We start from the raw sequence: 17,994 nt of genomic DNA on the forward strand, positions 1-17,994 counted from the left end.
GAGAGATCACATTCTTATAAATCTCTTGGTATGGGAATGTATTAGATGCCATTTATATATTATGTGCCTTATTTGATACGTTTGAACCTTCTGGCAATAGAATATTTTCCCAACCACTTTGTGTCAGGGATTATAAGTCACTGTTGGGTGACAGTGAGGGGATTTTATGTACAACTGCTTTATTGTTAATGCATATATTGTACAATTCATACATCTCTTACATAGCTTTTGCAAGTCCTTTGAAATATATTTACTTTTAAATAGAATCTGTAAATTCTATGAGATATCTTCATTTTTGTGTATGATTAGTTTTATTTTTCTGGGTATGTTTTCATGTTTATTTGTTGCAATGACCTTAATAAAAACACTATGTAACAGTAGAATTCTTAAGGAATGACACATTACACCAACATTATCCAAAAGAACTAATTAATCAAACATGACTAATTTTAATGTAATTACTAAAGAAAGATATACCATTTTATTATGACACTCTAGCCATACATTTTCAAAATATGCTTATTAAACAGTAAATGTAAGATAATGATTCAATTAGTTACATTTTTAGAAGTCATTAGGATTGATATTCCTCTGCCATAAGTGAATTGAATAATAATTTCAAATACAATCAGAATTAATTTAATAAAAAATATGCTTTTCAACTAAGACAGATGTAACGAATGGCCAGTCATTATTTTCTGGTTTCAAAGTAGCAGGAGAAATTAATTCAGTGTCTGTAAGTTTATTTATCACACTTGGCCTATAAGAGTGATAAAAATACATGAGGCAAAACACATGATGTAATCCCAATTCTCATAGTTCATTAACTCTTTTACCAAAAAGAGATCTGACATGGTATTTGGGGCCTTTATGTAAACTGAATATAAGCTGCATGATATTTGAAAGGTTTTGATATTTTGAATAGACATTTTCATGATACACAGACACAGATAAAAGATGTAAGTAGACAGCTTGAGGTTTCAGAGTCCCTCCTGCAGTGTGTTTAGCAGCGGGTACAAGATAAATATCTAAACAAAATCAGATTAAGGGATTAACAGAAGTGACTTTGCTATGAGTTGGTGAGTGGGGTCAATGAGTGGCTTGAAAGGGATTTTAGAGCTCTGTTTTTATTTTTCCTACTTTACATCAGTGCATTTTGGGCAAAATAAAATGAGTAATGTTTACTTTTAGGCTTCAGTAATATAAAAAAAGGTAGATTCTAAGGATTGTGGAAGGTCATGTTTTTGAAAGTGACAGGTAATTCAGCTCAGGTTATTAGGAGAAACTCTATCTCCATCTTAACTCATATTTCAGTTGAGCAGTAACATTTGGTTTAGTGTCCTCTCTTTTTTTTTTTTTATTTTAAAAAATCTTGGATTTTTTTCCCCTTGAAAGACCCTATCAAAGATAGTTAAAGAATGAGGAGAGAAGGACCATGTTTAAGATCAATGTAATCATACATTAAGAGGGAACACATGGGCAGGGCGTGGTGGCTCATGCCTGTAATCCCAGCACTTTGGGAGGATGAGGCGGACACATCACAAGGTCAGGAGTTTGAGACCAACCTGGCCAACATGGTGAAACCCTGTCTCTACTAAAAATACAAAAAATTAGCTTGGCATAATGGTGGGCACCTGTAATCCCAGCTACTTGGGAGGCTGAGGCAGGAGAATCACTTAAACCCAGGAGGCGGAGGTTGCAGTGAGCCGAGATCATGCCACTGCACTCTCAGCCTGAGGGACAGTGCGAGACCCCATCTCACCAAAAAAAAAAAAAAGGGAACACGTGAAATATATGTTTTCAATGAGGTTCCTTTAATTCTAGAGTTTCGGCTTGGTCAGCCCTCTATAAAATTCTGGGGCAGATACTAAAATAATAAGGCCTGGGTTGGGATGGGGGTAGAATAAAGACAGCTTCAAAAATCCCCTGGGCCTCTGTCTTATCTGTGAGAGGTTTCTTTAAAAAACAAAAGCATTTTTCCAGATAGGAATTGGTTATTTAAATTGATATCTTTATCCTGTACCATATGCACTTAAAGCTTCTGACAGTCTTCTTTCTTTTTTAAATAGAAATTACACAAAAAAAGATATCTATGTATCACTTTCTAATACCTAACAGGAAGGTCTTATAAAATATTAAAATAGCAATAAGCAAATATGTACTACAGGATTAAACACTGGCATTGAAAACAAAACAAAATCCAAAACCAAGAATCAACAACATTTTCCTTTTTTTGTTGCCCCCCTACCAGATCTGGACTTTATGGTCTTTGCAAGGGAGGGGCATAAAGTTTCACAATTCTTCCATTTTAAAATAAATGATGCCATTGCATAAATCAGATTTATCTTTTGAAAATATTGGTGGAAAGCCCATGTGATTTGAATGGAAAGATTCTTTCTTATGAGGAGAGCCAAACAGGTTCTGCTCTAATAAATTAGCACAATCTTTTAAGATTAAAAATAGCAAAACATTTTAAATAGTCTGATTATAGCTTCAACAAGTCAAACATACATTTCTATCTAGCCTATAGTTTTAAAAAGTCTATGTGGGTTTAACTTATTATTCCTCATCCCAATATAAAAAAAGAAGAAAAGAACCAAGTCATTTTGAACATTAACAAATTCATAAAGACTGTATAAAGTAAAAAAAAAAAAAAACAAGAAAAAAAAACAAGAAACAAAAAATCTTCACAGATTGTTAGCCATCTCTTTCAACGATTTCTCATAAATTCATTCTTTATCAGTAGATAACCCCCATCTCATAAGGAAATACTTTCCAACATTTCCCAAATGAGATCAGTGATTGCTTTTCATGAGAGCTGCTGCTCTTTGAGATGTCTGGGTGAAGGGAGAATATCTTCTATAAACCAGTAAATGCCAAAGAATACCCAAGGGGGATTTGACAGAAGCTATTTTTTGCAGGTAAATCTATGTATTTTTTCTCTTTGTTCTTATTTTCTCCACTTGCTGAATATCTGTTTTAGAGCAGAGAGCACAAAAATCAATAAGGAACTTACTTATCTTTTAAATTCTTCTATTTGCCTATAAGATCTTTTTTCCCGCATTTATTCTCCATGCTCTTGATCAAGTTCAGAAGATTGGATAATATACTGCTAATTTTGCTAAGTTTGAGAGCCAACAAAACAATGGAGCCTTCTAACTTTAAAAAATTTCCATTTCCTGCCCCTGCACCCCCAAATTCACAATTTGGTGAACAGTACACTACTTGTGAGTGATAAAAAGTTGAAAGGTGGTGGTGGCTACATAGACCTAATGCTATTTTATTAAGCCATCTATCTATAGAATTGTTGTTTTTATACTTTAAAAAAATATGTCTATGCTTTCTTTTTTTTCTTTTTTTCTTTTTTTTTTTTTTAGTCAAGTACTTTCTTAAAGAAACAATAGCACCACATTGGCATAGCTGGCCAAACAATAAACAGGAAAGCAAAATGTGCTACATCTTTTATTCTAAGCCTTCTCCCAAGTGCATAAAATAGTAACAGAAACCCTGGAGCCACAGAGCATGAGATGGTTTCATCTACACAAACATTGACGTTCCAAGGAGAGGAAGGATTCTCAAGGGAGGACAGGCTTTTTGTTTGTTGTTTGTTTTTTAACAAAATTTTCAAGGAAGTGATTTCTTTTCAGTATTCCATTGGATCCTTAGGGTGAATGTGTGAGTGTGTGTGTGTCTGTGTGTGTGTGTCTGTGTATGTAGGGTGGGTGTTGAGAGATTTTCATATCCCTTTTAGAGTGGATTCTGATGGAGAGCTGCATTAACTTTTTCAGGGGAACTGCCTCATCTTAAAAAGTTAAAATAATACTTTAATATTATTTGGGGAAGAGAGAACAGAAATTTGACCTAAGTATCAAGTATGGTTAATTAAATTGGAAATACGCCTATGAGTTGAAAGCTCATTCTTACCAATGTTTACCGTTCTTTTACAAATATCTTGAAATTGCCTCATTCAAAAATTGTAAAGCAATCTAATTCTGAAGCAAAGCTTGTAAAGTTTTTGGTTGTGACATTTTTGTTGCTCCTTTCTATGAAATCCGAGTCATTCTGCTGCAGTATATAGTAATCAACTGACTTCCAGGGTTTGCATCAATTTGTTTTCTAGTTTTAATTCATTAAAAAATAAAATAGTGAATTGGTATAATGAGTTATTTTCAATTTATTTATGATCCAGTTGGAGAGGATTATGTGTTGGAAAAAGTTAAGAAAGATAATATGGCAATGCATCTTTCAGCTTTCCTTCTTGGGGGATTTTTGACTGTGGATAGAATTTAAGTGAAGGACATAAGTCATAGACACTCTTAGAATTATCACATCTAACTATGACAGAAAACACGTAAGTCTGCAGAAGACTGCCTGTAAAGTTTTGTTGAGAGGGAATAATTTTAAAAGGTACACACTGGGGACAAGAAATAAAAAGAAGTGCCATCTTGGGAAGAGGAGTCCAGTATCTTATTCCACAGAACCCGTATGTCTGGAAAACAGGCAGAGGGCAAAAATGATGTATAGTTTCTTTTACATCTGTCCATAGTGGTTAGAACATTGCTAAGCATGCTCGAGGTGCTCAATTCAAATAATGTTGGACTGAGAGTTAAAATACTTGTTGACTGAACAGGAGTGCTGGCTCCACTAAATGGGGCCTTCTTTTGGCATATATTCAGAGATCCAGGGAGTCTTTTTTTTTTTTCCTGGCGTCTGATCCTTGAGGTGACCCAGTGGGAGGAAAACTGAAGATGTTATTTTTGTTTTTCATATAGACTTTCCAAGAATGTAAAATATAGAATTTGCGTGAAATAATCAAGCCTCGGTACTTTTAACCAAAAAGTTCTAAGGTGAATAAAAAGATCTGAATGTTGGATAATTCATTGTTCTAATGAGAAAATCTTGATCTACAGATGGGGATCATTTTCTAGGCTATGATGGACTAGTACACTAACCAGTGGACTTTCTTGATACCAATTTTCAGTTGAATGGATAAAACACATTCATAGAGAGCTAGGGGCTACCCTTCTAAGCAGGCATGGGAAATTTCTTGTTTTGATGGAAGTTTTTGCCTTTCAACTGGAAACTCTAGTCAAGCATATTTTAACAAACTTTTAAAAAAATGTATATACAGCTAAGAATAAGAGTAAAGTTTGTTAAACAAGATAACTTCATGACTTTTTATTAGATGTTATTTTAATATTTCAAATTTTGGGTCACTTTCCTTATATTGCCTAGAAAAGAAGTAATCATTGTGTTTTTCAAAATGAATAGAATATTATTTATAGTATTAAAAGAGGTTTTACTAGATATGTAGTAACTGCATAGAAGAGTCAGTAAGTGCTAACAAATAGAGTAATTAATTCCCCTTTCACTGGTAGAAATCTCTTTGTTTTTCTCCTTTTTCTTTTCCTTCTCTCTTTTCACTTATCTTTGTATTCATAAAACCAAATGCAGAATTCAAAATCAAATTGAAAATCAAATGCTTCCCACGTATTTTGAAAAGTGTTTTCAAAGAGATTGCGCTATTAGCTTTTAACAACTAGTTAGTTGGCCAGTTATTTGGATAGCTTCACTGACAAGAACTGAGATGTCAGGAGCATTCAATTCACCAATCTCTAGCTATGCTATGAATGGGTTATTTATAGAATTCCTTGCATCTCAGCAACTCAAGTGCCCTGATGTTGCACCCTTACAGCAACCCAGGGTAAAAAAAAATCTGAATCTTTATCTTTTTAAACCTTATACCACCCCTTTGAGGTAGGTAGATGACATATTGCCCCCATTTTGCAGATGAGGAAACTGAGGCACAGAGAGGTGAAGTGACTTGCCCAAGGTCACACAGTGGTGAGTCCATGACACAGCTGGCAGATGTTTATTTCTTCAGTGAGAAAAAGAAACTAGGACTGCTAAAATTCCTAGCCTTCTGCTTTTTCCATTCCACAGTTTCCTCTCTGGACTCGCCAGTCCAATTTGCATCAGTGGACTTTTGTGTCTGAAGTTCCTCTTGGAAGGCATAACTGGGGGGACTTTGCCTTCTTTCCCAAATGGATGGCGTTTTCAGTACCCTTCCCCTTGTGTCATCTTTGGCTCCAGGCTTCCCCTATTGTTTTGCTTTTACCTATTACCGTTTTGGCCAGACTCTTTCATATAACAAACTACAAAATAGCACCATTATACTAAAAAACAGAGTTTTACATACTGTTTGATATATCCTGTATAATTGATATGCTAAATTTACATAGTGCTCTATATGGAAAAAATAAAAAGAGGAAAGTTACTAATTAGGTTGCACATTAACTCATCATTTGAAGGAACTCTTTTGAGTTGAAGAAACTTTCTATGTTTAAAACATATGCCTAAAAATGATTGGCCTCAAAGTTGCAACTATTTGCATTATTCTTTTTTGTAAGCATGATGTGGAAAAATAAAGCTTTGTGTCTAAAATAAAATGCATCCAACTTATATTTGGTACAAATGCCACAGATGGAATCTTGTGAGTAAGAATTGGTGTGCTTCTTACGACTTGCTGCTGCTTTTGACGAGGCCAAATTTGGCAAATATAAAGGTTATGAAGGGAAGTGGTGGGTATAGACTAACAAGATTATCAGACACTGTAAAACAAACAGCCCGTGTTGTGTAGAAAGAAGTGCAAATAAGGAAACAATTCATAAACCACTTAGACAAGGTTGCTGAATGAATGGCTCCAGCAGCCAAGATTCAGAGAGGAATTTAGTGCAACTGGATCTATACAACACCCATGCATTTGTGGCTCTTGAGAGGCAGGGACTAAGATATATATATATATATTTTTTCTTTTCTATAGAACATTATTGATAAAGGATCAACAGCAATCTACCAACTCCAGGACCATTTTTGCAAGGTGCAAATCACTCCTAAAGACAATGTTGGAATGTTTACTTGTGTATTTCATTGGGGGAAACGCCCATCTTTTAAATGTTGTCAAACTTATTTTTTGGTAGGTGTTCCAAAGTTTAACAGGTAACTCGTGCAGAGCAAAGGATCCTGCGGTGGCATGTCACTCTTCACTCCTCAGGAGGGTCTTCCTACATTCTGTAGTTCTTGTTTCCTGCACTCCCTCTACTTGCGTTCTTCAAATGTACTTCCTATAAATAAGGGAGAAAAAGCGACATTAACTCGATGAAGTTTTATGTATCCATCTATTTCTAACACTGGTCTCAACCTTCCATATCTTACGCCTTACAAGTTGAGCTAACAGAGAGCTTGAACCTTGGTTTTCCTGAGAAGAGCATTTATAGGTGGACAGGCCCTTAGTACTTTTGCCAAACCTCGCTCAGGCATCTTCTATGTACCCCTGGTGGCGTGAATACCACAGACAGCTTTATAATCACACAAAGATGAGATTTGATTCATCTGCTTCTATCACAGATTCATTGATTGAAAGGAGATCCTGAAAAATCCAAACTTCTGGCCTCTGGATCCTTTACTAGTAAGAAAAAAAATCAATCACATTCTGGGTTCATCCTCTGTTGTTTTATTGCAGTTTGTTCTGTGTTAATTTTTGTAAAAAAGAGATATTTATTTTTCATTGTTTTTCTTGTTTTCCTCTAGAGCAAGGCAGAGTTTTAGCAACTGAAGATTAGGAAATCTTATAATTCATTTTGAGTCTGTAAAATCACAGACATACTGGGCTGAGCTCAACTCATAGCTCTTCTATTTTCTAGCTATGTAAACTTGTATGAGTGGCAATCTCTTGTGTTTCAGTTTCTTCATCCATAAACTAGGGTAACAATAATATCTACCTTATAGGATCAAAGATTAAATAATTAATATATATAAAAGTGCTTACAATAGACCTGGCACGTGGTAAGCACTACATAAGTATTAGCTGCTACTATCATTATTAACTCATTTGTCCTCTTCTTAGTATTATCACCTTTATTGGAAAGTAACCATGCCAAGACTAAAAGTCCTGGGTTCCTAATTTGGTGTTACCATTCACCCATCAACAAGCAATGATGTTATCTTAAGGATATTGAGGGTTTTTTTTTTTTTTTTTTTGGACAGGATCTCTCTGTGTTGCCCAGGCTGGAGTGCGGTGGTGCCATCTCAGCTCACTGCAACCTCTGCCTCCCAGGCTTACACAATCCTCCTGCCTCAGCCTCCTAAGTAGCTGGGACCACAGGCGCATGGCACCATGCCCTGATAATTTTTTTTTTTTTTTTTGTAGAGACAGGGTTTTGCTATATTGCCCAGGCTGGTCTTCAACTAGTGGGCTCAGGTGATCCGTCCGGCCTTGGTCTCCCAAAGTACTGGCATTCCAGGCATGAGCCACTGCACCCAGCCTGGATATTGAGTTTTGTTTAGAATAGAACCCCTGTGAAAGCAGAGATGTGTCTGTCTGTTCACTGTTATAGTCCCAGTGTCTAGGACAGTGTCCAGGTTATTGCAGGTGCTCAATAAATATCTGTAAAATGAGTGAAATAAATGAATGAGTATGAGGGACCCCTCGTGATGTGCAGATCTAAGTTATTATATTATAATACTTTTCCTACAGTTATTACTTTATCCTTGAATGTATTTAAATTGCAAAGTATATAGACAGGAGTTTTGAAATAAAATCAAAGAGGAACTGGCATTTATATGCATAAACCTGAGGTACTTCTTTTTTTGGTTTTACCTCTAGCCAGAGAGCCCTCTACAGAAGGATGTAATGGATAATTATTGGTATAGAGTGAGGTTCATAACCAAAAACAAAAGTTCACTCCATGGGACCTGGAATCTTAAACTGTCTTCTGGCTAAGGTAATGAACACCTACACAGTTACAATGTTGTGAGGAGCTAAAGCACATTTGAGATTACGCAGACCTGAGACCTGGAGGTTAGAGGTTTTAATATGAAGGCTGGGGAAAAAGATTAACTGCCACCCCTTGGGAATAATACCTATTGGCCAAGGCCCATAGGGATCTGGCAGTTTTTCTTACACATGTTTTCCAGTTCTACTTGGAACATTAAACATTAGAGTTATCACCAAGTCCTTCAAGAAAGGTAGCTAGCATTTTATGAGTTGATGGTCAACATCTTGTACTGACTGAGTAGAAGGAAGATGGCATCATTGTGTAAAAACATTCATTAAAGTAGCTCAGTGACCACTGCAAAAAGGATAAAAAGCTGGTAGAAAGAAACTGGGCATTTGTATAGAATAACTTGAAATGCCATCTGTTTTAAATCCTGGCACTTCCCCTCAAATATCACAAAAGACCACTTAAGATACATTTGTTGTGGTGCAAAGCATCTACTGCTAAGCTCCTGGTAAACTTGAGTTCTTTTTTTTTTTTTGAAATGGAGTCTCGCTCTGTCACCCAGGCTAGAGTGCAGTGGCGCGTACTCAGCTCACTGCAACCTCTGCCTCCCGGGTTCAAGCGATTCTCCTGCCTCAGCCTCCGTAGTAGCTGGGATTACAGGCGCCTGCCACCACGCCCGGCTAACTTTTGTACTTTTTAGTAGAGATGGGGTTTCACCATATTGGCCAGGTTGGTCTCGAGTTGCTGACCTTGTGATCCACCCGCCTCGGCCTCCCAAAGTGCTGGTATTACAGGCATGAGCTAAACTTGTGTTCTTAATCTTACATTGGGTTCTGCTTTCTTTATTTTTATTTTTATTTTTTTGAGTTGGAGTCTCACTCTGTCACCCAGGCGGGATACAGTGGTGCAATCTAGGGTCACTGCAACCTTTGCCTCCCAGTTCAAGTGATTCTCATGCCTCAGCCTCCCAACTAGCTGGGATTACAGGTACGTGCCATCATGCCCAGCTAATTTTTTGTATTTTTAGTAGAGATAGGGTTTCGCCATGTTGGCCAGGCTGATCTTGAACTCCTGACCTCAGGTGATCTGCCTGCCTCAGCCTCCTGAAGTGCTGGGATTACAGGCGTAAGCCACCATGCCTGGCCATGTTCTGCTTTCTTATAGGAGTTCTCTAGAAAAATGAGAGAAGGACACATGGGGCCACAGAATAGCATCATTAATGTTCCTAAACTCCTTGAAATGTTTTTGTTCAATTCTCAATCAACACTGTTGATGGTCTGTAGCTCATCAAACCCCCAAAATAGATATTATTAAGGATGCCATCTCTCTGCCTAACTACTAACCAAATTAATTAACAGGCAGAGAAACACACTAATTTGAATTTTACCTTTTGTTTTTCTGTTTAAGAGGCATACCAGCTCAAAATAAGAAGATCCTTAAGCATCTGCAATGCCCAAACTAAGAAAATATTCAGGAATGAAATGGGAAAAAGAAAGCCTCATAAAGCATTTAATCTCCATTCTTCCTCTCAAGCCAAATTAATCCCAAATTTCTACAAGAAAACATTAAGGTACCATCTATGCTTCACTCTTTAAATTAGCGGGGGGCTATAGCAAAAAGAATTGAGGTTAGATTGACCAACCACATACATCTTATTTTTTGTCTCCAATAGAGAGATTCTTTTTATTTTCTCTCAGAGCACAAGGTATAAAGTGAAAGGTCTGAGCAGAGGGATCCCCTGGTCTGTTTCTTCTGGGTCTGTCTCAGCATCACAGCAAAGCCATGGGCTGAAACTCACTTGAGTGAAGCAGATGCTGTGCCAAGTAGCATGATTCCCATGCACACACGTGCACGGTGGAGGCCATTCAAACCAGCTGGGATGTCGTCTGGTTTGCATTTGGCTCTCTTCCCAGGCTGTCACATGTGACTTCTTTGTTGCAGACAATGACAGTGACAAAACAAAAGCACTCAGGGACTAGGTCTCAGTTGCATCTGTTGCTTTGCTCATTGTCTTAACTTAATTACGCCGGCCACCCTTGACAATGGGCGGCAAGTGGAGGCATGTTAGAGGCAGCCGTCATCAGAGCTGGCACCCACCTTCGGTGCACTTCTTGAAGGGTTATGAAACTGTCCCACATTCAGTCAAGCAAAAACTTTTCACTTCAGCAGCTTGTCCAATACAAAAAAACCAGCTGAAACTGTTTCTAGTATGCAACCAGACAGATTTTTAAAAGGAAAACAGTAGTGAGTAAATACTTTTTCCTATTGACACCAACGAAAGTAAGACTATTAAGAAAATGTTGATCCTCCAGCCCACTGGGGTTGGTTAAAGAAGTTTACCCTTCAGAAGGAAAGGTTAACCAACACATTAGGAAATAAGTTTGTGGAGGGTTTAATTTGATATATATGATTACCCATTATGTACAGACACACATATTTAGAGTGCTAGAAAAGGCCCTGAAGAGGCCATTCACCTTCTCCCATTATCTCTTGGTTCTTATCCTAGCTCCAAGCTTTCCTTTGGAAAGCTATCCACAGACTTTTCAATTAAGATTACTGTGCCAGGTGTGGTGGCTCACACCTGTAATCTCAGTACTTTGGGAGGCCGAGGTGGGCAGATCACTTGAGGTCAGGAGCTGGAGACCAGCCTGGCCAACATAGTGAAACCCTGTCTCTACTAAAAATACAAAAAATTAGCCTGGTGTGGTGGCGTGTGCCTGTAGTTTCAGCTACTCAGGAGGCTGAGGCAGGTGAATTGCTTGAACCCAGGAGGCGGAGGTTGCAGTGAGCTGAGATTGTGCCACTGCATTCCAGCCTTGGTGACAGAGTGAGACTCTGTCTCAAAAAAAAAAAAAAAAAAAAAAAGATCACTGAGGACTAATAACAATGGCAATAATAATCTTGCTTAACATTTGCAGAGGCCTTACAGTTTACAAAATAATATCACCGAATCCTTACAATCACCACATGAGGTGATGCGGTGTTGTTCCTGTCAGTCCCATGTACAAGCCGAGGCTCGCTAATATTTAGTAATGTGCTTGAGGTCACAGAGGAACAAACTGATAGACAAAGGGCTAAAATAATAACAGTTCCCATTACTTGAACATTTGTTATGTGCTGGGGATTGTAGTATGTATGTAAATTGCATATATTTTCTTGTTTCCTATAGTTCTCTCAGGGATAAGTACTACTGTCTTGACTGTTTTATCTTTAAGGAATCTGAAACTTAGGATAAACAATTTGCCTAATTTCTTATGATGGAGGTGTGATAGTGGTTGGAATTTGGACCTATTCCTTCTGATTCTGGAGCTCACCAGTTAACCACTCTGCTAAACTGCCTCCCCAAGAGGTGAAAAATATCTAGTGCTTTCAAGTCCAAATCACTTTCCAATAGCAATAGTTGATAATATCATGAGGTGCCCATGCTCCCAGATGGGGGTAGATGCTGGTTTAGAGGGCAAAGCTGTGCCATGGGGCAGAAGACTCAATGAGGAGGGTGAGTATTACCACAAGTTGGGACCCATTTGTAAAGGTATTTATAGAAGTCTAGGAGCACAGTATTCAATTAGCAAAAGCAAACTCCCTAGATATTATAACCCCCCTTTTTTCCTCCCCACCTATCTTTATGAGATTTTGCCTGAGAGATAGAATCTAAAAGGATAAAAATAGGCTCTTTAAACTTCAGGGAGGAAGCAGTGATGTTTTCAATAGACTATGTTTCCATCTCCACCCACTCCAAACAAGTTAAGTATTGTAATGACATGAAGTCTAGGAAAAGCCTGGCACTCTATAAAAAATACTGGGAAAATTCTGTCCAGCATGGAATATCAGCAGCTTATTGTACAGCATAAAGTACTAACTCAGCATTGACCTTCTCCCAAAAAGGGCAAAATGAGAAGAAAAGAGCAGTGGATGATTGGAAAGAGGGCTCAGATATCAGCCCTTTACCTGTTGAAAGGGATGTGCTATAGCAATTTTTCTGGCTTGGCCTGGGGACATGTGAAATGGTGGAGGATGATTTAGATGTCTCAGTATCAACTTTGATATCTCTTTACTTCAGGGAATCACAAGTTCAGATTCCAGGAGAGTTGGATCAGTCTTTCCTCTCTGGCAGCCAGGCAAAGCGAGGGTCATGCGATCTACTCAGCACTTTGGGATGTGACTTTAAAACCAAAGAACAAGGTGCACATTTTGAGAAACCTGTACTACTCGTTTATGTGGCTGCTTCTTTAACAGAGTGAGGGATATGTACTTACTGGACACAGTTTTGGTCAGCCCAGGATCATGTTTTTTTCTGGAAACCTCACCCCACTTTTTATGTGGTTGTAGGAATTCCCCCGCCCCCTGGCTCTAGTGGATTGGACCAGGGCAGGCTCCTCCCAAGAGCCAGTGACCAAGTGTGGTGGGGACATCGAGGCAGACCTATTTCTGAGAAACACAGGAATTTGTTGGGCAACTTTATGTCCAACTTTGGCTGAAAACCTCCATGATGACTTTGCTGAACTTTCCTTAGACCATAGACCCACCAAAAATGTTTCCAACCAATCTGCTCTCCCTCTCTCCTTCCCTTGGGGTCAGGCTTATCTTGCAATCTGATGGCTTTGCCTATCCTCTCCTATTTCTGTTCACGCATTAATTCCCCCTAATAAAACCCCTGCTCATTTAACACCTTCTCATCTTCTGTTTCTTGGAGGACCTCATCTTACATATCTGGTTTGAATCCTAGCTCTCCCACACAGTAGTTGTGTGACCTTTGATAATCACTACATTGTGCTGTCCTCAATTTCCTCTTCTGTAAAATGAAAGTGTGGGGTAAGAGCACCTACCTCAGAGTGGTGTTGTAATTGGATGTAATAACCCTCAGTCATTTATCTGGCATGCAGTATAGTTGCATGCAGGAGAATCTACTGTTTAGAAAAAACTTGAACCTAATTGTTAGCACCATCAGTCTGTTCTGGCTTGTGTGCTGTAAGAGCCCTCTCTGGGTCTACATTTGCTCAAGCATTGATGTTCTGTAGAGTAAATTCTGCATATGTGTCTCTCCACTAAAACATAAGTTCCTTGAGAGCAGGTAGCATATTTCCTTCACTTCTATATCCTCCCCAGACCCAAGCAAAGTGTTTGAGCAAAGTGGCAAACCAGGAAATGCTCATTAAATGGACGCGAATTTCCTGCAGGAATGATGGAATGGAGTTCAGGTCAACAGCAAATATTGCATGGCCGCTTACTTTCTTCCTGTGGTATTTTCTACAAGGACAAATAGCACAGAACCCCCTGCCATCTCATACAAGTGACAGATTGTATATGGTAAATATCAACTAAGAAATGCAGGAGAGAGTGCAGTGCTTGATTAACACACTGTGGTCTATCTATCTCGGGTTTGGATTCTACTTGATCACTTGGTAGCCCAAGACGTTGGAGAGACACTTAGCCATACTCAGCCTGAGTTTTCCTATCTATACAATAGTGATAATTGTGGTACTCACTCTGCAAGCTTCATGTGAAGATTAAATGTGAAGATTAAATGATTCCCTATAGCCCTTGCCACAGGGCAAGTACCTAATCAATATCAGCTATTATGATTCTTTTTAATTTACTTTTTAATTGTTACTATTGTCAAAGCAGTTTGCATGCTAGAGTGCTGCCCTTTCTCTGGCTGAATGTGGGGAAACGGTAGCTAGCTCCTTGGTTTCCAGAGCTCCCTTGAATGCTGGGAGAGTGGACTTAACAGCTCTGTTTTCTAGTGACTGGGGCATCCCTAGGAATCTCCAGGAATCAGAGGACTTTATTCCAAGATTATCTTGACTTAGCAACTTTCTTACTCTTTAAAGACTACCACCTGACTCTATTTCAAATATTTCTTCCTGTGATGTAAAAAATCTCTATCAGAATGGTTTAAAAGCCTGGGGAACAAAGAAAAAAAATGCCAAGGGTAGTTTCCCTTGCTGACAAGAGGTGTTTATGTTGCCTTTAATAGTCATGTAGGATGTTGTAAAATACTTCAGGATCACGGCTCCCTAGACTGTTGATTTTATGGGCAGCTTGTTTAGTTAGCTGTTTGTTTGTGTTACATTTTTAAATTTAAAAAATGTTTAAGCTTACTATCTTTCGCAGAGGGAGTTGATTTTGGAATTGTTGAAAGGTTCAAATGTGGTATTTTAAAAAGTGAAACACCAGATTCTAGCAATTTTGCTGCTATGTGCTAAAGATTCAGCACATTCGTACCTAAAACCTGGATTTGATTATTCTTTTTCTCTTAAGCCTCCGAAATGCCGTTGTTTCATCTGACATACAATTTATGCTAGAGTTACTTAAACTGGTGTATGCAGTAACTCCTATTACAGTGTCCTTGGGAGATGTGAGGCCTAGGGATTTTACCTTTTGGTATCATTTCAATGCAATAGTGATGAGTTCACAGGGTTAGGAGGAAAGGGTGTTTCCCTCTTTCACTCATTCCTTGTGTGTGTGACAACTCTGGGCAGAACATTCAAATGCTGTGTTCTGAATTTTCCTCCTCAGTGAATTGAGAGAAATTTTGGAAGTTTGGAAGGCTCTCTTGAACTTTTAGGATGAATAAAATAACACTATGACAAGTTAAATTGATTTGCCTCTGTTTGAGGTTGATGGGGGCCTTCAGCATATAAAAGTAAACATGCAGAGTGCCAGCCAGTGCTATTCCAAGGCAGAGAATGGCTCAAGAACATTTTATGCATGCATAGAGTTTGAAAAAAATCAGAATTGTGGCACTGTGCCAAAAGCACCTCTACCTTCATCCTAGTGTTCTTTTGAAGAAGAAAACATATTATCATTTATAGAGAGACAAATCAGAGCATTCAATAGTGACCTAGGTAAAACAATACTGACAAAATAACAGTAATTATACTATGCATTTATTGATTCATTCGTATTTTTCATTCCTTCTAGTCTTCCAGTGCCTCACGAGCTAGTCAAGCATGCCACATACTTACACCATGACATAAACATTGCACATCCCCAACTCTACAATTGTCAGCTGACTGAGAACCTTACTCAACCGTCAACCTGCCATGGTCTTGCTCCTAATCATTTGGAACTTTTGTCTTGCCATAATTGTGAACTAAAGCCGTGAAAATAGCACATCATATTTTCACAGATGGCAGGGCTAGTTGGTCCTTGATTACTTGACCTCTTGGTGCTGGCTGGACAGAAAGCCCCATGTGAATGTTTATACATCGTATCCAGAATTTTGCAGAAACTTTAGCCATGGATCCCAGCTTGGAAGCTTGGACCATTTGGCCGGTTTGGGTTTGATGTAAAATTTCTTGGTCTTTCACTGGGAACTTTGGAGTTATTTTATGAGACAAGAGCTGCCATCACACTCAGCTTTTCATAAATCTTGCTCTTAACATCTTATCTTCATATGGACATTTTGACCATGTCAGTTAGAGAAGCCCAGGAGGACAAGGTAACCCATTGTCATCTTTTTTCCAGAGTGATCATAACAGATGCCTACTCAAATAAATGAATGTTCCTTTATCTGACCCAATGGGCATGAAAGCATATGACAGACTGAATAAAGGAAGTTAGAGGCTAATGTTTAAGAAACGGGAAAGTGGTAGAAGAGACATTTGATGGGTTTTGCCCATAATCCCAGTCCCTAATAGAAGTAAGGGCAGGGGATGATAGAAGGAAGATTGGCTGGATGCATTGACCTTTGGTTGTAATGGGTCAATAATTAGACCTAGAAATTTCTAAAGTTGCAAATTGGTTCTATAGGAAAGTTACTGCAATCTATAGATAGGGACCTAAAGAATCTTTCTCTGTATGTTAGATGGAAAATGGTCGAAGTCCCTGGATCCTCAAAAGATACAACAAAAAGAAAACCAACTTCTTTCCGCCCCTCCAATAATGTCCTCTCTATTTTCTGAATAATTTTCAATTTAGGATGAGAAACAGGCTTTTGAGAAGACCAAGGAATCCTGCAGTTTTTACTGAATGATGGTTAGTTTTTACAGAGGAATTTACCTTCACTGAAAGAAAATCCAGGAAACTGTTCTCACCTATAATTTTGGTAAATAGTTACCCCCAGCTCTGTAATGGGTGCAACGATGCTAGAACACAAAGGTGCACACACACATACACAGGTGCGCACACACACACACGAAGAGGAGAAACTAATCCCCTTCCCCTCAAAACTGTTTGATATAGTTTATTACAGATTCTAAATTGCTGCCAAGGACATTTAGAATTAAAATAGTTTGATGCACCTTTAGCATTCTTATTTCTAACCATCATACTTCCACTTTTTAAAAAGTTAGCTTCTTGACCAATGGTTCTTAAAACTATAACCATATTAGTTAAAAAAATAAAGATGGGAATTTCCAAAATGTTTTCTAGCTCCTGTTACTCATCTAACAATAGGCAATGAAAGTTATAATTGAGTTCTTGGTATGATAAGAACTTTCTTAGGGGCTATCTGAAAGAATCAGATATGGACTCATAAACCTCTTGTCCCATAGCTCTCATCATTTCCCTGCTGTTCTCAATCTCCACTTCTCTCTTCTGGAATTTAAACATAAGTTTATATTTTTAAATAATTTATTTTGGACACTGGATGAAAATGGGATGGCACTAAAGGCATTAAGGAGTCCCATTAAAAAAGGACTTCCAAATATGTGGGCATCAGGGAAAAGTTCTGATTCCAGTTAGACCTTTGGGGATGACGGAAAAGCTGATTTTCACCTTGCATGTCTGGAAGTTTTGTGGACCTGGAGAATTTTTGCTAAACTCAGCTACTCCCTCTTTAAAAATTGACCTGTCTTGCTTAGGCCAAAGGAATCAGTAACTGGGCTTTAAATATTGAGGTGAGCATACAAACTGGATATTTCAAAACTCATAAAAAGGGATTTGGATTCTGCTTCATCTAAAACTATTAATCTTTTCATTGCTCCTGAAGACTTCCCCTTTAACTAGAGACTATCAATGTTGCCCTTGGATTAAAAGTCAACTCTGCGTTATCTAGTGAATATCGCAAAAAAGCCCTATTATTTTCCTATGGGCAAATAAAAAGCATAGACCTCATCTTGCCCAGTGGATGTTAATGGACTTGAGAAATTGCAGAATTTATTACCTAAGAAGACAATGTTTCCCTTTAGTGGGAGGGAGGTCCTCAAGGAATGGAGGCAAGAGAAGGGGAATGGCTCTTTGGAAGCTCATTTCTTTGCCTCCTTTC

At 38.2% G+C, this 17,994-nt stretch overlaps 1 protein-coding gene across 3 annotated transcripts in view; it reads right to left on the reverse strand.

Moving 5' to 3' along the window:
• Positions 1 to 429: 429 nt before the first annotated feature.
• IGF1 (insulin like growth factor 1) overlaps positions 430 to 17,994 on the reverse strand; it is an 82,733-nt gene continuing 65,168 nt past the window's right edge. For 2 of the 3 annotated variants that reach the window (XM_003269930.4, XM_003269931.4), the window contains exon 4: positions 454 to 7,124. In XM_003269930.4, coding sequence (XP_003269978.1) covers positions 7,065 to 7,124 — 60 coding nt within the window. In that variant the 3' untranslated portion in view covers positions 454 to 7,064. Of the gene's footprint in view, positions 7,125 to 17,994 lie in introns of all 3 variants that reach the window. The other variant, XM_003269932.4, reaches the window with a different exon arrangement.

Source organism: Nomascus leucogenys, chromosome 10 (genome assembly GCF_006542625.1).
Source record: "Nomascus leucogenys isolate Asia chromosome 10, Asia_NLE_v1, whole genome shotgun sequence".
Taxonomy (NCBI): Eukaryota; Metazoa; Chordata; class Mammalia; order Primates; family Hylobatidae; genus Nomascus; species Nomascus leucogenys.